Genomic DNA, 21,216 nt, shown 5'->3' on the forward strand with positions numbered 1-21,216 from the left:
TAAAAGACTGATATATATCAATTTAAGGTCACCAAGGAATTCAGCTATGTAATTCCTAAATGAAACTCAAATCAGCAGTCAACCTTTTATGGAGTTTAATTACAAACAGGAGGAAGAAAGGTATTGAGAGAGAGAGAGAGAGAAATAGAGAGAGAGAGAGAAAGGGGAGAGAAGGGAATAGGGCTTAAATACCCCCTCTGTTTAGGCTGGGCCAAAAGGTCCAAGCCCTTAGATAGCTGAGGCAAAGAAAAGAGATCAGTCCCTATCACTCACGTGACCAAAATGGAGAAACAGTCTCAGGGGCCTCCACCTCCAGCCTCCTTCAGAGCAAGCTTCTCAGAGCACAACCTCTCAGAGCAAAACCTCTCCAACCACCCCTCAGTCCTCAGACCCCTCTATCTTTAAGGAAACCATCTCAGTTCCCTCCCCTCAGTTCTCACATCTACCAATCACTGTCCATGTCTTCCCTGTGTCAATGGTGGCTCTAGCTTAACCCAGGACCGCCCAGAGGTCTGCCCCTTTGCACATGTCTGTTGAAGGTCATATTCTCAAATAATTAAATCTTGATCCTTTGCTGCAGCCCTTCCTAAATCCTATCAGGACTGAGTAGGGTGGAGATTGTAAGTTCCAAGACCTGGTTCTGTCATTCCAAGTATCTCTATTGTATCAATTCTAAAATCAATCATGACTCAAAGAACTTCCTGTTCTATGCTTAAGCATAGGTCAAAGTCCTTTCCATTGTTCAGCAAAAGGTTTCTGTCCTAAAGTAATCTTAAGTAGGGAGGAGAAGGACCCTCCCATGCCAAGGGGGTTCACATTCCAATAGACTATCAGTAGGAAATTTTTCAAGTAGGAAATTTCCCAGTGGTGAAATTTCCAACATTTATAAGTCTAAGAAATTTTAAGGTTTACACTAAGAAGGGCCATACCCTCACTTTAAAGAATGATTGACAAAATTCCATATTTAGGTGCATAAATTCATCTAAATAAAAATGAGGAAGAATTAGATCTAATTAGTTTTCAGTGTTTTAAATATTCTATGATAATAAGAATAGCTAACAAAATGATGCCATTTATTTTTTAAACCTTTTTACTTTAGAACCAATTATTGACAATTCAGATTGTCTCCTTTTCTTCCCTCCCCACCCCCATCTCCTTGAGGCAGTAAATAGTTCTAATATAGATTATACCATTGCCTCCATGCATTACATATTTCCATATTCCCCATGCTATGACAAAAAGAACATATCACATAAACAATAAAAAACTCACAAAAGAAATGAGGTTAAAGATGGTATGCTTTAATCTGGAATCAGACTCCAACACTTCCTTCTTTGCCTGTGAATAGTATTTTTTTTTCACAAGTCCCTTGAGGTTATCATGGAAGCTTGTTTTGCTGATAATAATTTAGCCCTTCATAGTTGATGATCATCAAATAGTTCTGTTACTGTAGACTCTGTTCTCCTAGTTCTGTTCACATCACTTTGCATCAGTTCATTCATTAGTCCAGGTTTTTCTGAATTCATCTTGTTCATTTCTTATAGTGCAATAGTATTCCATTACAAGCATATACCACAACTTGTTCATCCATTCCTCAATTGATGGCCATTCCTTTTGGTTTCCAATTCTTTGCCACCACAAAAAAGAGTTGTTAAAATTTTTTTGTACAAGTAGGTTGATACCATTTATTTATATAACATATTTTCACCACAGAGTTAAATTACTTTTTTTCAAATGCAATCTTTATCCTTGAGATATAGGTATAAGCCTCATCCAGAAAGAAAAATGAGGAATAGAGAATTCGTGATTACCATGATCAATGGTCCCACCATGCCTTTTTAAATGATACTCACATGTAAAACCCAGTGAAATTGCATGTTGGCTACAGGAAGGGGGTGAGGGAAGAGGAGGGAAAGAACATGAACCTTGTAACGATGGAAAAATATTCTAAATTAATTCATTAAATAAATTTTCCAAATCTAGATAACAAATAAATAAATAAATAAAAGTCTCATATTAGCGACCAAGGACACAAAAAATTTATAGATTTAGAGCTAGAAGAGACCTCAGAGATCTAGTGTATCCTCTCACTTTACAGGTGAGGAAACTGAGTCCCACTGAGCTAAAGTGACTTTTCCAGAGTCAAGCAACTAGTAAGTAGCAGAACTGAGGTTTTAATCCAGTTTCTCCTTAGTTAATATTCTTTGTTACAACATAGGTTTATCTTTAATTTGATTCTGACTAAAGAGGTATCTCATATTAAGAAAGCAAAAATTTTTGAACCAATTTGAAGATACTATTCAGTTTAGCAAATATTTATTTACTATAATGGTAGGTATAAATTTCCTTTCACTAAACCCTACTAAAAATTTAAAAATTCAGTATAGAAAAATTTGATTTAACTATTGCATGATTTATACATATATAATATACATAATGCAACATATAATTTGCATATCATGTATAAAATGTATTGAACTAAGATAGATAGATAGATAGATAGATAGATAGATAGATAGATAGATAGATAGATAGATAGATAGAAGCATTGGTAAACTGGATAGAGTACAGGATCTGGCATCAGAAACCCTCATTTTCCTGAGTTGAAATCTGGAATCAGACACATACTAGTTGTGTGACCCTGGGAAAGTCACTTAACCCTGTTTGCCTAAATTCTTCATCTGTAAAATGAACTGGAGAAGGAAATGGCAAACTACTCCAGTGCCTTTACCAAGAAAACTCCAAATGGGATCATGAAAAGGCAGACATGACTGAAAAATAACTGAACAAAGGATGGATAGCTCAGTACAGAGAGACAGAGATCATTTGAAGGTTTGCAATGCTTTGGGTCTATTTTATCTTATTTTATCTAAACAATAATCCTGTGAGATACAAGTTAGGTTAATATAAGCATCATTTTCTCAGCTTTACTTATGAAGAAACCGAGATTTAGAAAAGCAAAGCGATTTTCCTAAGGACCATATAACTAATAAACATCACAATCAGGTCCTCTGATTCCAAATCCAATTTTCCTTCCATCACGCTTTCCTGTTCTTAATAATTTGCATGTTAAGTTTGTATCCAATGTTTTTCAAGGAGTGCCTGTTGCATATAGTAATAGTCTCAGAAACTAATTTTTTCCCAACTGTTACAACATTGGTTTTGAAATATGGTAGATTTAAACTATTCTAGGGAGAAATTCTAATAATAAACTGAACTGCTGGTACCCCAATCAAGTCTAGCTACATCCAGCCAGAATGATATTTTGAAGCCCCTTACACTACTGCTCTCCCTATATTCATTGATTATTCATTCAGTAAATATTTCTTAGGTACCTACTAGATTCTGCAGATCTCAGGCATGCTGGTCTGATAGGTGACGAGAAGAAAGCTCCTAAGTAACCAATGCTAAAGGATCTTTACATTTTAATAGTGGTCTTTTATAGTTGATGCTTTACCACCAAAGGAGTAACTATAATAGTGGGATTGCATTTTTTTGAGAGGAAGGTCATTTGGCATCTTTTCAATTCTACCACATAAAGGCAGTTAGGTGGTATATGCAGTCAATAAAAAACTGCATATAAAGTCAAGAAGACCTGAATTTAATTTGAGATTTGGCAAATGATAGCCTATGCAGCCTAATATCTATTTCCATGTGTCCTGTGAGCCAAAAAATGGTTTTTTACATCTTTAAATATGATATTTTGCACCCAAAATATATATAAATTCCTATATAAATAAACTCAAACATATTTTACACATATAGGTAAACCATTCTTAGTTTGTAGGCTCTGTGAAAATTAATGGCAGCTGGATTTGGCCTATGGCTTTTAGCCAACCCCTTGTTTAAATCTTGGCTTAGGCATTTACTGAATCCCAGACAAGTTACTTAAATGCCCTTTGCTCAGTTTCTTCATCTGTAAAATGAGTTTAATAGCACTTACTTCTCAGAGTTGTTATAAGGATCAAATGAGATTTTATATACATATAAAAATATATAGAGAATGTATATATTACTTTAAAAATCTTAATGCACTATGTAAATGCTAGCTATTATCATTATGCTTTATCATGAACAATAAGAACTAACATTTAAATATTACCTATTATATTTCAGACACTAGCACTTTACAAATATATATTATACAAATATATAAATAAATTTTCCCCCAACAAATTTTATCCTTCTTTTTTTCTTCCTTCTTCCATCACTTGACCCATTCAACTACCATCAAAATAGTCAAGAAATGAATAAAGTTTTAAACCAGTTTAATTTAATAATTTATATATAATTTAATAATATATAATTACATATAATATAATACATAATATAATTTAATGATTTACATATATAATTTACATGGTACATAAAATTTATTTATATATTTGTACATATTTGTATTTTGTATTCATTTGATCTTCACAATAACCCTGGGAGGTGGTTGCTATTTATTATCTCTATTTTACACTGGGGAAACTGAGGTTCAAGGAGTTGGCTAGACTGAGACTGGATTTGCATTTAGGTCTTCGTACTTGGACACCCAACGCTATATCCACTGAGCCACCTAACAGCCTTGGTTCTTATTAAGATTATTATAATTTTTAATTAAGAATATTATAATTATATAATATATGTAATTATATTATATTATAATTATTATAATTCACCAGTGCCAGAAATGAAGCCAGGTGTATAAACTCCCATTGCGTCAGGTTGACCCCGGAGCCAGTGTACTCTTTTACATTCATCCCTATGCCTCTCTTTGGCCTCTCTGTAGATTAACGTCCTCACCATCGCTTTCTCTTTCAAATACTAAGGGAGTGAGCTCTCCGACACCAAAGATTATGATGTTTTGTTTTGTATTTTTCCATTCCATCTCAGCAGGAAGACTTCAAAGCTTAAACTAAAAACAGATGTTTAGATTTGCCAAGCGGGGTCTCTAAGCCTCCACTCCCTATTTATTAAATGCCTTGAGTTTCACGTTACTGGTTACAGAAAGGAAATTCATAGGGAATTGAGTTTTCCTGTTCACTCTTCCTGCTGTATTCTGAGAAGAGAATCACTGAACCCCATCAGCAGGTTGTAGAAAATTCTGCTAGAGTGTACCTGGGCAAAGGAGCACCTTATATGTTACTAAAGACTGAACAATGAGAGCCCAGTCCTGGAAGCATCCTGAGCAAATGGGAGGGTGCCATACATCATCGTCTAGACTCTGTGCTGGGATGCATGGAGGGGTCTGGGCTTTAGACTTGAAAGTGTGCGCAGGTATCCTGGGAATGCTTCCTGTCCCCTTATTACCCAATAAAGAAAAGGCCTTTGGATTGACTGTTGCACCAGAACTGAGCACACACACAAAAGGTATTAAGTGGCCAAATCAGTATTTCTCTCCTTGTAGGGAGGCAAGAATGGACGTGGGTCTGGCAGTGGTGGGGAGAGGCTGGAGGTAGCTGATGTTTTGAAGCACAGAGCTGGACTCTTCTATTTCATTTCATGAGGCAGTTCCAGAAATTGGCCCCCTGAACCCCCACATTTGTTTATGTTTACAGGACTGGGCTTTTATTGACCAAGCATAATAAAATAATAATAAATACAAATAATAACAATATAATAATAATAATAAAATGTTATCTGGTAAAGTCACTTAGACATTTTATTCAAATTGAAGAAAAATAGCATTTGTAATCACAACTTATTGGTACTAGTACTGTTTGTTTTAGGCCCATAACAATTGGATCATAAATTTTAATTGGAGCTGTTGCAGAGCAACATGGCCCCAATGATGAATAACTGTTAACAATTCACTAAAAAGGAAAACTTAACTAGTTTTTGGAAAGGATGATTTCAAAGTAAAAAGAATTTTATCCAAATAGAGTCTGATCCGTATTTTCAAGGGGATCTTTTTCTTATTTAAACTGGTTTAAAACTTTATTCATTTCTTGTTGACTATTTTGAGAGTAGTTGAATGGGTCAAGTAATGGGAAAAAGAAGGAAAAAAAGAAGGATAAAATTTGTGGGGAAAATTTTATTTATATATCTTTAATCCCTAATAATATTGTTGCCTATAGTTCCTCTTAGGTAATTTCTTCCCATGATATAGATACAGAAAGGGAAATAGAGATAGATATATATGAGTATACTCATATATGCTCTAGATTTCATTCTTCTACTGTGATTGAATAAATGATAAGCTTACAGACTTCAAAGTAGAGGGTACCCCCAAAATCTTCTTTGCCACAGGATCATAGAATTGAAGCAGAAGAGGATGTTGGAGGCCACTGAGTCAAACCACCCTATACTGATGCTCAGAAAATCTCATTGATAGAATCAGAATTTGAACTCAGGTCTTCTTGACTTCTTTAGATTTTGAAGGGATGATGGATACCATCTGGTCTAGCTCTTTTTTTATATAGATAAGGAAACTGAGGACTAGAGAAAGTGAGTTGATTCAGGTCACACAATTAAAGTTAAAGGTAAAGCTGGAGCTACAAGTAAGGTCTCCTAACTAATTCCTAATATAAAAGTCTTTCTACATGTTTTCCCCACCTCCTCCCCCCAAGTCTTCAGTCAAACATATACTGGGAACTTTTTTGAATAGGCTACCATATTGGATTTTGAAAATGTAGCTCTTGGAAGCTATTTGTATTTGGAAGTACCGGTGTCTCAGTGCAGTATGACCCCAGCCTTCTGGGATGTGGATCATTTCTGTTTCCTCCTTCCTTCTGGATAGTGTGATATCGAAATCACTTTAAAAGACTGAATAACAAAAGGTTTCTGTCCTAAAGTAGTCTTAAGTAGGGAGGAGAAGGATCCTCCCATGCCCGGGGGTTTCACATTCCAATAGAGTTCTTACTATCAGTAGGAAATTTTTTCCAGTATGAAATTTCCCAATGGGGAAATTTCCAACATTCATAAGTCTAAGAAATTTTAAGGTTTACAATAGGGACAGAACTGAATCCTTCCCAGGCCTTCCCTACCTCTTCCCCATGAAGTGGGCTTAGGGTATGAACCAGATATGTCTCCAGATAGACTAGAGATAGTTTTCTTCCTGTCTCCAGTCAATCTGGAGATTTAATCAGCCAACACCTATTATAACAGGGTGCTTTTTAGCCTCTGAGCAATATAATGGCCCCTACTCCATGTGATCCACTGGGCCTTAAAGATATAAAAAGTTTAGAAAAAAAATCAAGCAGTGAGCCTAAGAGAAGAATGTGGGACATTTCATTTTTTTTTTATCAGTGTTTCTGACTCAAACCTGCATGCACAAATTCTCTAACAGAACCAAATAAATCTCATTTGCTAGAATATTCTTCCTGGCCACTTTAAAATTAAGAAGAGTGAACACAGAGACTTCAATAAATAACAAATAATGAACTCTATGGACTTTGCTATTATGATAAGTTAAAGAGAAACCAAAAGGGGAGAAAAGGTGATTATAAGGCAAGGAAGAGGTTTGTATGTATGAAACATAAAACATACAAATACATATAAAACAAAACATAAAAAAATACAATCTTAGTATCTGCCAAAACCCAGAGGGACAAAGCAGAGGCGTATTTACTAATGCTAAAATTAGGATGTGTGTAAATTATGTTATTCGTTTCTGTTTAGTAGTTTAGGTTAGTAGTTTTCAATACTTAATGTAGTGTGAAGTAATTTATTCTGTGAATGGTTGACTACAATCTAAAAAGAGATAATAAAAGTTTTATTTCCAAAAAATCAAACAAGCCTGCATATACACACATTTTTTATTTTATATATTATAAAGGACAAAACCCTTTATATTGGCCCCAAGTGGCATAATGGACACAGTGCCAGACCTAGAGTCACGAATACTCATCTTCCTGAGTTTAAATCCAGTTTCAGACACTTATGGTGTGATCCTGGGTAAATCATATAACCCCATTTGCCTCAGTTTCCTCCTCTGTAAAATGAGCAGGAGAAAGAAATGGTAAAACATTCCGGGATCTTTGCCAAGAAAACCCCAAATAGGGTCATGGAGAATCAGATAGGACTGAAAAATGACTGAACAATTACCAAGTGAATGTCACTTGGAACTGGTGGTCATTATATTGTGGATGTGTGTCTGGGTATAAACATTTCAAGAATTTGTATATACACATAAAAAGTTTGCTTATTCCTATGCAAATTTCAGAAGTATAGAGAGTCTTAATTAAAATTACCTCTTTTCCTACTAAATTTCTTGATAGAAAATAGGGAGAGTCATTTCTTACCTTATAAAAGAACAAAAGTCTTCTTCCATGGGAAATATCCCCATCTTGTGGATTTGTAAAACATTAGATTTTTACATAATAGCTATCCCTTCTTAGTATAGGACTCCATAGTCCAGGTAAAATGGATTTAAGAACTAGATCTGGGCCATTGACAAGAACTTCCCAACCCTTGATCTAATGGAAAACAAACATAAAGAGAAATATCGCCTTTCTATTAGTTGCCACTTTTTTTCTAAAATTTTTCTCACAGAATTTTTATCTGAAGGTAAATTTCTGAGAAATAAGATTGAACCTTTTCAGCAGAAGACTTCAGTGTAGGCAGGAGTTAGCCAACTATAGCCCAAAGGCCAGCAATGTTTTTATATTTTTAAATACAAGAAAACCATTTAAAAAAAGGAAAAAAACCCATTCTTAGCTCATAGGGTTAAAGAACCATGAGCCTTTGACAGTCGAAAAGATATATTAAAGAAAAAACTTTATTCAAGTAGAAGCAGGTAGTCTTATAGGACAAAGCTATATGAAGAATAATTTCTTCATTGAGTGGGATATTTGACTCAATGACATCCATGAACCTTTCCCAGTCTGCAAATCTGTGGACCTTTAAATCATCAGAACCACTCATCTGAGCACTCTACCAAGTAAGATAAATGTCTTCAAAGAATTCTTGCCAAAATCTCACATCATCAATTAATGACTTCACCCTTCACAGATTGTTTCTACAAAGTTTTCAATTTATTTAAAAGGACCATATCCTTCATATTGGTGCCAAGTGGCACAGTAGATAGCATACCAGACCTAGGTCAAGAATACTCCTCTTCCTGAGTTCAAATCTAGCCTCAGACACTTACTAGCTGTGTGACCCTGAGCAATTCACTTAACCCTGTTTGCCTCAGTTTGCTCTTCTGTAAAATGAGCTGGAGAAAGAAATGGCAAACCACTCCAGTATTTTTGCCAAGAAAACCTCAAATGGGGCCATGAAAAGTTGGACACAACTGAAAAATGAGCAATAAATTGTGTATGTATATATCACTTGGAACTAGGAGCTATTATATTATGTATATATGCAAGTGTGTTTCTATATATCTTTATATTTGTGCCTGCATTCATTTGTAGCATATTTTAAGTACTCTTAAAATGCTTTCTTGGTGGTGAGTGATTTTCTTGTTGTCACCAACTATTTTAGTTATTCCTGAAAATTCTGTGAAGGAAATCTCCCAGACACCAGGAACCATCAAAGACACCATCAAGAAGTTGCTTGCTCATAAGAGCAGTGTAAAAAAGAATGAAGAAATAAAGAATGTGATTCCAGAACCTGCTGGGACACCAGCTACCAAGGTTCTGTTGCAGTCATTCCATTATGAAGATGGCATTCAGGTCGGCAGGGCCTATGATAGAAAGGTGAAAGAACACGGAGATACCAGGAGAGAAGATGAGCCAGAGGAAGGACAGCTTGATTTCAGGAACCAAATTGATCCGGAGCATAGCCTTAGAGGAGATGTGTTCTGTGAGTATCATTTTTATTTATTTATTTTTCATGAGATCTTCATATTCATGGCACACTTAAGAAAATATATTAGGACCTCATTTTGTATGAACTCATCACACGCAAATTCAGATATACACAATTGACAATCAAAAAAAAAAATAAAGGCAGAAAAATACATTAAATAAAACATTTTAATTACACATTGAATCTACACAAAATCAGATATACACAATTGGCAATCAAAAAAAAATAAAGGCAGAAAAATACATTATATAAAACATTTTAATTACACACTGAATCTACACAAAATCAGATATACACAATTGGCAATCAAAAAAAAATAAAGGCAGAAAAATACATTAAATAAAACATTTTAATTACACACTAAATCTGCAGCTTTTCCCCACGCAGCATAAAGTGTCTCAGCAGTTCTCCCAACCATGCCCTTTCTAGCTCCCAGAAGCACTAGCTTCAGTCATTGTTTTGCACTGAAGATGCTAAAAGAAAAACTCTACCCTTTTGATCCTTTTTTTAAACTTCTTAAAGAAAAAACAACTAGAGTTTTCCCCTCCCAACCACCCCACACTGAAATTCATTAATTCTCTAAACTTTGAATCAAGTTAGATTCAAAGTTCATTCCTAGGCATGGGATTGGTCCTTATATAGACTAATCTGTGCCCAGAAGTAGGGGGCGTGGCCTCTCCCTAGCCCAGGATTGGTCCTTTCAAGACCAATCCCACACCAGGAAGTAGTAGGGAGGGACCCCTGAGGCATGCTGGGGGATGCAGTTACCCACCATCCCACCACCACAACACTTTAAAACTCACAGTACTAAACATTAACTCCTGCATCAGTCTTTGTCAGATGTTCTCACTTGTAATAAGGCATGTCCGCATCAGAGTAGTACTTCTCTTTATTTCATTAATGCTATTTAGTTATTAATAATGTTCTCAAACTCAAAAGTAGTGATGCTGGTAGCTCTGATAAGCCTAAGAGAAGTTGGAAAGGGCCTAGGTGTGTTCATATAAGAAATACCTATTAAATAATAGAGTTTGCTGTTAATGAATTGGTCACATAAAACAAGATTCTACTGTACATCCGAATGAAGAAGGCACCAGTCATCCCAACCACAATATAACAAGACCTTCAGCTCAGAAGCAATAAGGCCCCTTTCTAAACTGCCTCTCAGGTTGGATAAATTTTGAGTTCAAATTGAAGTATATTCTCACTTCATTTTTGATTTTTTTAAAAATATAGCTAATACAGAAATGTGTTTTGTGTAATTTCACGTGTATAAATGATAGATTGCATTCCTCCTCAGTGGAAGTAGAAGAGGGTAGGATGGAGGAAGAGTGTCTGGAATTCAAAATTTAAAAAGAAAGGAATGACAAGCAATAAATTATGCATAGATATTATTGCTATTAATATTAGTAAGGAATGTAGGGGTTGTTGGGGTAGGACTAGCACTGTGGTTTGAGAGTTTGCCAGACTCTCTTTTAGAACTGTTCATCCTCCTTTGGCATCCACCTTTCATCCAATTCTCACTTGGGTCTCCAAGAAACTGTAGCATTCATGGTAGTTATACCCTAATAAAACCATCTTGTCAGGTAGACTAAACCAATTGAAGATAACTAACAGGACTCCAACCCATTGGAGAGTTAGGAAAGTGTCTCCTTCAAGCACGTGAAGATGTCCCTCTGGAAGAATGGGTGGATGAGAACAATTTGTTCCAATGGGCATGAAGGTGGCCAAAGCAGGCACTGTGAGGTGCTTAGAGCTTGATCAGACATGGTGGACTCCAAGGCCATCCATTGCATCCCAGCCATCACCAGTCTTCCTGACTTGTATCTCACCACTGGATTTGGATGACTCCAGAAGAGAGTGAGGATGATATGATGACTTTGTGCCTTACTGCCTCACTAAATCCAATTCACTCCCAAGTCAAGTTGTCGCCCCAGGGTGTCATTGGTCCTCTTCAAAAACAAAGGACAACGGAACGTCATTATTAGTTATTACTCTGTGGCTACTTTACCTTTCTGAGGCCTCCATTCCCTCATCTATAAAATGAAGGGGTTAGATGAGATGACCTCCACGGTCCTTTTTAGCTCTAAATCTGAAGTCTTATGAGCTCTTTATATGAATCCAAATGATTTGTGGATGAGTTTAATGATGTTCTATTGATGGATCACATTCATTTTCTTGGTAGTTTAAAAATTCAAGAATCAAACATGGCATAGTAAGAGAATGCTGGTATGGAAGCAGGAGACAAGGCAGAATCCCACTTGGTACAACTACTAACCATTAGACCTGGAGTAAGTCAAACCCTCTTAGAAGCTCAGTTTTCTCATCTGTAAAAAGTGGATCATAATCCTCTCACAACCTCCCTCCCTCCCTGTGGTGAAGAAAGTGCTTTGGTTATGATCAAAATTCTCTTCAGAGACTGATTTGGGGGTAAGAATATAAATTTATGGATTACATCAGGTTTATTGGCTAGGCCAGCACCATAACCAATAAAGTAATATAGGTCTCCAGTGCTCTCTTGGAACAAAGGTGGGTCAGGTAGCCTAATCAATAGATTTTAGGAGCTCTTAGTCAGCTTCTCCTTTGACCATCCCAAGAGAGCTTTCATTGGTGATAGCTAATTAAATTATCAGTCTATCTACCCCTCCCCATCTCCTTGGGTGGACAGACCACTAGGCCAGAAAAGGTCCCTTCTCCCCTTCATCTATTAACCAAATTCTGCTTAAAAGGAAGGCATTTCTTAGGATTCTCAAGGACAAAGAAAATACAAAAAGAAGCAGACTAGATAGGATCTCCGACCCAGATTTCAGATACAGGAACACACGGGAATTCTCCCAAATATGTAGGAATTAATACGGCATAAGAAAAATAAATTCTCCTACTTTGTAAACCTTCAGGGGCTAAATCTACTATTATTTTTCTTCCAAAATGGAGTATGGTTTTACTCACCCAGAAAGGGCTTTCATTGGGGCCCAAGAAAGTCAAGAGATCCTCATCTGTTGTGATCTGCTCCCCTCCCTGATCTGGATAGATCACAATGTGGGCAAGACCCTGCGAAGAGACAACTCCAGATTTGTTCTGCCATGGTGGTTAAACTGCCATCATTAGGAAAGAATTTCTGAAGACGCTTCCTAGCTGTGTGACCCTGGGCAAGTCACTTAACACCCATTGCCTAGCCCCTCTGCCTTGGAATTAATACATAGTATTTAATCTAAGATGGAAGGGAAGGGTTCAAAAAAATATGGAACTGTCTACAAGAAATTACGAAGAACAAAAAGAACAAAATCAGGCAGCAACAGAAATATTGTTTGAACACTAACTTGTGTTATATCTACCTCTAGAGAAAGAACTGACCAATAGAAACAAGCAAGACTGTTTTATCTAAACATATCTTTTAGTCAGAAGATGCTTTCTCTAGTGCAAGGAGGGAAAAGAGAGAGGGAGATATCTGGGAACTTTAATGTAACAAACAAACGAATCTTTTAAATTGATCTTGCTGATAGAAAGATGAAGAAAATAGATCAGTGGACCCAAAGTCAGGAAGTCAGGAAGATGTGAGTTCAAATCCAGCCTCAGATACTTTCTAGTTGTGTGACCCTGGAAAAGTCACTTAGCCCTTCTTCTCAGTTTCCTCAACTATGAGAAAATACTTATAGCAATTACCTCCCAAAGTTGATGTGAAGATAAAATGACATAATATTTGGAAACCACTTTGCTAACCTGAAAAATCTATATAGATGCTGGATACCGTTATTGTTGTTATCTAACAAAAGCCCTCCATTTTTGGTATGAGAAAATCAAAGATGAACAAGACGGGTGGCAAAATGGCAGCTGACCCTGGAACCTTAGCCCTTTGACTCCAACCACCATTTGTTCCGCCATGATTTGCTCCTTTCCTGAGTCTCTAAGGAGGCATGCTGTCTCTAAGCATAGTGACTGCTAGATGGCACAGTGGGTAGGGCACTGGGCCTGGAGCCAGGAAGACTTATCTTCCTGAGTTTCAATCCTACCTCAGACACTTTAACCTTGGGCAAGCCACTTACTCCTGTTTGCCTCAGTTTCCTAATCTGTCAAATGAGCAGGAGAAGGAAAGAGCCAACTGTTTCAGTATTTCTGCCAAGAAAACTCCAGATAGGGTTAGGATGGGTCAGATGTGACTGAAAAACAAAACAGCAACATCTTTAAGCTTTAGAGATGTCTTATCAGAAAAACGTTACCTAAATATTAAAGAAAGCATACTTTAGTTTCTCAAGATGGGTAGGAAAAAAGGTAAAATACATTTTGTAGAGTGTAATAAACTTGAAGTATCTTTCTTTGCTTTAAATTTATTTTAATTTCTTGAAGGCCAGTCCTTGAACATTTTTCCCCTTGTCCCTAGCTAGGTGGTCCCTTTCATCTCTGGGCCCAGGATTCTATGACCCATCCATCTCCCAAATTCCAGAACTGCACAGGAAGTGCAGGAATGCATTAGTGTAATTAAGGAGGGTACAGTAAGATTTGGGACTTGGAAACTGGGATGTGGCATGGATTGTTCTCCAACCAGAAAACTGAGAACTGAACAATGTTTATTAGCACTATGAGGCTATTCCAAGGGACTTACGTAAGGCCAGTGTGGTCAATTTCCTGAAATGTGTTAATTCTCATGTGTAAATATTGTAGCCGGAAGCCAGTAAGTCCTAGGCTTTGGGATGATCCTCTATATCAGGACCTTAACCCACCAGGCTCTAATTTGTTTTGCTTTAACTAATCATTTAGATTTGCTGGAAGAGCTCCATTAAGAAGTCAAGCTTGGAACATGCTTACTTTCATTTAATCCACTTTCAAAATGTTTTCATCTTTGTAAGCACTGACTCTGTTTTAGCTGAACATTTCAGTGGCATCCTATGGAATTTCATTAACATAGTTTTGAGCCTCTCAAAAAATACAGTATGTGCCAAGGGTTTCGAGTGACACAGAAGAGCACTAGCATGCAGGATTGGAATCTTTCCATTTAGGAAATGAGAGCTGTGAGTTTTATTTTCTTGACATCGTTTGTGTTTTATTCCTTAACATACATAATTTCTGGTTTATAACTCCATGGATCATATAAAAAGAGAATTTCTTATTTAGTCTGATTTCAGGGAAATTAGCAAATTTCCCTGAAAAGCAAAGCAATTACCATCTGAAACAGAGTGACTTCTCCTAGGGCAGCCCAGCAGCCCTATCACCAGCTAAGGTTGGTAGAGAGAAGGAAAGAGCAATTTGATCCTCACCCTGCCTACCCACGGTTATCCTTTAGGAATATCCTAATAGGTATGGAGTGGATGACCAGATCAAAAATATTCAAGCTGAGGCAGCATAAGGTAGCATAGTGGATAGAGTACCAGGCCTGGAGATGGGAGATTCTGAGTTCAAATCTGGCCTCAGACACTTCCTAGTTATGTGACCCTGGGTAAGTCATTTAATCCCAATTGCCCAGCCCTTACCACTCTTCTGTCTTAGAATAGACACTAAAACAGCAGGGAAGGGTTATATATATATACATATATATATATATATATATATTCAAGCTACCTCCTCTACTGAGAATATTTAAATACTCAAAAGGACCTAGGACCCCATCTATTTGGGATTTCCTTGCAATAGTACAGATCACAGCTCACCCATATCTACCCATACTATTCAATTTTTATCCATGTTATTCACCTAGTATTATGTAGGAAGCTACTAAGAATACAAGAAGTATAGAACACTGAGATCCTTTCAAATAAGTCATATCAATCTTGTAGATTTTAAAAATTAATATCCAATACTCCACGTATTATATTTATAAGATTTATTTATAATAACCAAAATTTTAAAAGCTAGAGTAAAGGGACGCTAACTAAGCAGCAGTCACAAGAGAAGAGAGGGAGAGGGAGGAGTCACTGAACACACATAAAAATGCAAATGAGAAAATGAAGGGAAAGGGATGCTGGGTAATGAAAAAGAATTCTGAGGAATGTAGTCCTGGGGTTCAAGATTTTCCAACTGTATAATCTGTAGTGTTAACTGAAGTTTATACACTTCTTTGACTTTCTTATAAAAATGGATTAACTTCTAGATCATCAAGGAATGTGGTTTAGCACAAATAAACCAATACCCTCTAAGGAAGGGGGTAGGGTGAAGGAATTAAGCATTGAGTAAGCATCTGCTATGTGCCAGATATTGTGTTTTATGAATGTTATCTCATAACAGTCCTGGAAGGAAGGTGCTACTATTACCCCTATTTTATAGTTGAAGAAACTGAGGTAGGCAGGAGTTAAAGGACTTGCCCATGGTTACAGAGCTAGGGTCTAAGGCCATGTTGGTATGCAAGTCTTCCTGATTCTAGGCCCAGGCTCTATCCACGATGCTTGCTTCCATTCATAATTGAGCATATTTTCCCCCCAAAGACAGTAGGAGAAAGCTGTATGCAGACTCTTTGCCTGAATATTTTGGGTTTGGGAAAATTTGTGAACTATTAAGATTAAAAACTGTGACATACTGTTAGTCAGAGGTAAATTAAGTCCCCCTAGTGCCCTGGACACCAAGAGCCCGGGGGCTTCTTCCTTTCCTAGACCTTTGAATTCTCTGGAAGGAGAAGGGAGAAGCAAGGCCCACCTAATTCCTAGAAAGATGCCAAAAGTGTTCTACAGGAGACCAGGAGATAGACCATTCATCTCTAGGCTTCTCCACCATTTTCTTCTGACTGTGAGTATTGTAGAGGATCCATTTCCCCCTTTCTACTATGCTCTAAAGGTCCCTGAACAGTCAGTCCTCACTCCTAAAGTGCTCGAGATGAGTGGACCTAGATTCAGTGGCAGACTGAGCCTAGAGGACGCTTTCCATTGTTCTCCCAGACTCCCACTGAGGAGGCAGAGACCCATAACCACCTTTATTCCTCTGGCCTTGGGGGCCACAAGACAGCCTATTGAATGATCCATCAGTGCTCCTAGAGGATGATACAGTAAAAACAATCATGCAGATTAGCAGAGGGCTATAAATACATCTGGAAGAAATTAAGCTGTCCAAAAGAAATTAGTCTAGGGGGAAATAAAAATGATGGTTAAAACGGAGGGGGAAAGTCCTAGAGCACAAATAATCTTGTCCTGTAGGTCACACGTTCAAGGCTAATAGATAGCTCATTTCTGTCTCTGATGAGACAAATATTGGGAAAAGACTTTAAGGAGTTAACAGCTCATCTTGCTCGTTTATTCTTGGACCTTAAATAATCCTGATTTCGAGAAAAATGAAAATGAATTGCAATAATAAAGGGAAATGGCAAACCTTACCATTCTTTGTGCCTCCTTTTAAATAAAGGCCAGTGCCTGAGATCAAGTTGAACCAGATGATTTCTAAGGTTTCTTCCAGTTCTAAATCCTGTGATTAATGCCATCCCCCAAGTCATATTCTTCCAGCTGGCTTTCTTAATAGAAGCCCACAGGACTAGCCAAGATGAGGTTGTTGTTTTTTTTTTTTTAATGCAGTTCCATTTAGAGAAATAAATATTTTAAAGGAGCAAGATCCAACTCTTGGAAAGGATAATTTGAGCATAGTTATCTATCATCTAAAGAAGTGATTTCCAGGAATGGAATATTTAATGAGATAGTTAGTGTCCAGGAATAATAGATGAACCAAATGCACACTATAAAACATCATGACTTGCATGCACCTTGAGCTGGCCCACTTGCTAAAGTGCCTGATGGCTGCCTAGATGCAGGAGGAAGTCTTCCTGGGGAACATAGACCCCTTTGCATCAATGCACTGCAAGGCATCAGACCACCATATTTATATTGGTTCTTATTACTCAGTCCTAGACCTACCATGAATTTCCCCAGCTGGAAAGGAGGATCCTGAAGGAATACACTTACTTCTTTTGGGCTGCTGCCCTGGCTCTGTCAAACTAACCAGGTAGTATTGCCTAAGTGATAGTTCAGATCTAGCCTCAGATACTTCCTGGCTATGTGACCCTTGTCATGTCACAACTCCAGTTGCTTAACACTTACTACTTTTCTGCCTTGGATCCAATACTTAATATCAGTTTTACTGGCGAAGGCCAAAGTTTGTTGGGTTGTTTTTTTTTTTAAGATAAGAAAAGAGAAACAATTTATGTGCCAACAAGATATGAATAGGATAAATTGCCAATAATTTCAGAGGAACTGTACTAAGATTAAGGAAGATCAGGAAAGAATTGTTTGTTTGTATCAGGTTGTTTGTTTTGGTTTTTGTTTGTTTGTTTTTGTTTTTATAGAAGGTGAGACTTTACCTAAGATTTGAAGGAAGCCAAGGAAGTCAAGAGGCAGAGATGAGGAGGGAGAGTTCCAGGCATGGGGGTTGGGGGCATAACCACTTGGTTTCTCCTTGCATTGAAGTATCTCTGCTCAACTCTCTATTATCCATATATGCATTTTCTATTTTGTGAAATATCTAAAGCAAATTTATAATGCAAGTTTAGTTTCTCTATGGCACTTGCTTGTTTCAGGATGATATCCTCTAACCTATCAGTTCATTTTTATTCAAGGACTACAGTTTTTTTTAATATTTCATCCTTTTTTAATTTTAAATTTATTTGTTTGTTTGTTAGATTATAATTCCCAAGTAACTCCTCCATACTTCCCTCCCTCCCCTCCCTGTACTAGAGAAAGCATCATTTGATAAAAAAGATATATGTATATATAAAACTATGTCTTGCTTATTTCTATTTATTGTTTTTTCTCTGGAGGCGGGCATACACAAGTTATTCTTCAAACAATATTCTCTTGCTATATATAATGGTCTCTTGGCTCTACTCATTTCACTCTTCATAATTTCATACATTTTTAATTAACCTACTAATCATTTCTTATAACACAGTGGTATTCCATCACAATTGCATGTCCAAATTTGTTTAGTCATTCCCCAATGAATGGGGATCCCCTCAACTTCCAGTTCTTTGCCACCACAAAGATCTGCTATAAATATTTTAGAACATATAGCTGTGATGGTGAACCTATGGCATTCATGCCAAAGATGACATGCAGAAATCTCTCCAGCAGAGTTAGTTACTAGAAAGGTAGAGGGACTCATGGAACTGCTCCCCTCCCCTTCCCCCCTCCCCCTCCTCCCTGCCCCTCTGCAAGTGCAGTGCTCAGGCCATACCCGTCCCTTTCTCCTGCGCCTTTATGGGACAAGAGGCTGCAGAAGGGTAGGGTCTACTCTCCCCCACTGGGCCTTGCCCCACCGCCTAAAAGATCTCCACTTTCTTCCTTCCCCACTAGCAGCCAGTCTGGTGGTGACCCTGACCCCACAAAGGCTCACTGAGCCCCTCCACCCCTGCTCCTACCCAACATATAGGTTCTTTACCTTTTCCCTGGCCATCTTAGCAAACAAACCCAATAGGGGTATTACTGAGTCTAAAGGTATACACAGTTTTATATTCTTTGGGCATAATTCCAGAGTGCCCTCCAAAATGTTCCCAGTTATTGATCCAAACCTTCTGGAAGGCAATCTGAAACAATGCCCAAAGGGCTTTAAATGACTGACTGCCCTTTGAATTAGCAATACCACTGCTGGGTTTGTACCCCAAAGAAATAAGAAAAAAAGACATAGAAAAATATTTGTAGCCACACTCTCTGTGGTGGCAAAAAATTGAAAAATGAGGGGATGGGGGAATGGCTGAACAAATTGTGACATCTGATGGTGATGGAATACTATTGTGCTCAAAGGAATAATGAACTGGGGGAACTCCATGGAGACTGGAACAACCTCCAGGAAGTGATGCAGAGTGAAAGGAGAAGAACCAGGAAAACACTGTACACAGAGACTGATACATGGTGGCACAATTGAATGTAATGGACTTCTCTACTAGCATCAATGCAATGACCCAGAACAATCCAGAGGAACTCATAAAAATGAACGCTATCCACATCCAGAGAAGGAACTGTGGGAGTAAAATACAGAAGAAAAACATATGATTTATCACTTGTTTATATGGTTTATATGATTGGGGGGTTTTGCTTTTAAAAGATCACTCTATTACAAAAATGAATAATATAGAAATAGGCTTTGAATTACAATACATGTATGACCCATTACAATTATTTCTCAACTTCTGGAGAGGAAGGAAAGAGGGGAGGGAGACAACATGAATCACGTAACCATGGGGACATTTTTTAAAATAAAAAATAAAATAAAATACTTTGCAAACAAAAAAAAATGTTCACTGTTCCACCAAGAATCCATTAGTGTCCGCATTTTTCCACATCCCTTCCAACATTTGTCATTTCACACTTTTATCATTTTAGCTAATATGACTACAGATAACTTTTGATAGCCTAAGGATAATATAATTTAAAAGAATGTAATAATAAAAAGTAAGATCCTAATTTTAAAAAAAGTTGGTTTGCCATTTCCTTCTCCTACTCACTTTACAAATGAGGAAATCAAGGCCAATAGGGTCAATGACTTATCTAGGGTTACACAACAAATAAGTGTCTGGGGCCAGTTTTGAACTCTGGAAGATGAATCTTCCTGACTCAAAACCCAATACTCTATCCACTATGCCACCTACCTGCCCACATATAAATGTTGCCTATTAATATTAAAGTGGAATCTCTTGACTCTAAATTCATCCCTTAATACTTAGCTGAGTAGCAGAATTCCTAAAATTCTCTTTTAATCAAAAGCATTTGGCAGCCACATTATAGTTGTGCATCATTTTATAGGCATATCCATTTAAATTAAACTACTTTGAGAGTTATTAAAATGCCATTTTCAGAGGAATTTTCTATTACAACAATGTGAAGTTTTGTATTTAGGTTATAATTTGCAACAGTTACATTTGACTTTTCTATTACTCAAGATGATAAAATGTGGTGATGATATGGGCAGAAACTAAATTCTACTAAACTAAACTAAACATTCTAGATAGGAAATACCTGCCTATCTTCCTAACCTCAACTTGTTTCTAATGTCAAGTGTTTTTGTGTTAGTCTCCAAGGTTAATGAAGAGGTTCCGTTTGATCCATTCCTGGTCCAGAGAAAAGTTCCCACCTCAAAACTGGAACCCAAAGGTAACGAATTGTTCCTCCCAAATCTGTGTTTTCTCATGTGGTGGGGTTCTGTGTCTTATTTATATTAAATAGTCAATGAGATCACTATTAATGAATCACAGCAGCGCCCTGCCAATTCAACTCCCCTGGTTGCAAACCCGGAGGATGCATCATTATGGCAGCAATCTATTTTAACTATTGCATACTTATTTGTTCAATACTAATGCTTTTTTTGGTTATAATTTTTTATTTGAATTAATTAATTTATTTAGTCAACACTAACGATTATACTATATCAAGACTAATTTTTCTCTGTCCCATTACTCCATATCATACCCCAGTAGGGAAGAGAGGAAACAGGTTGGTTTATATGAGCATCTTTGGAAAAGGAGAGAATTATCCTTCCAGATTGCATGCAGACGCCATCTAGCTGCACTTCACATAGACA

The 21,216-nt window shown here is 37.1% G+C and overlaps 1 protein-coding gene across 1 annotated transcript in view; it reads left to right on the forward strand.

Moving 5' to 3' along the window:
• The window catches only part of EGFL6 (EGF like domain multiple 6), a 73,482-nt gene that overhangs the window by 43,465 nt on the left and 8,801 nt on the right, over positions 1-21,216 (forward strand). Inside the window, exons 8-9 of the mRNA XM_001381028.4 lie at positions 9,415-9,735; positions 20,709-20,789. Coding sequence (XP_001381065.4) covers positions 9,415-9,735; positions 20,709-20,789 — 402 coding nt within the window. The remainder of the gene's footprint in view (positions 1-9,414; positions 9,736-20,708; positions 20,790-21,216) is intronic.

This window comes from Monodelphis domestica, chromosome 8, assembly GCF_027887165.1.
Source record: "Monodelphis domestica isolate mMonDom1 chromosome 8, mMonDom1.pri, whole genome shotgun sequence".
In the NCBI taxonomy this organism is placed as follows: domain Eukaryota; kingdom Metazoa; phylum Chordata; class Mammalia; order Didelphimorphia; family Didelphidae; genus Monodelphis; species Monodelphis domestica.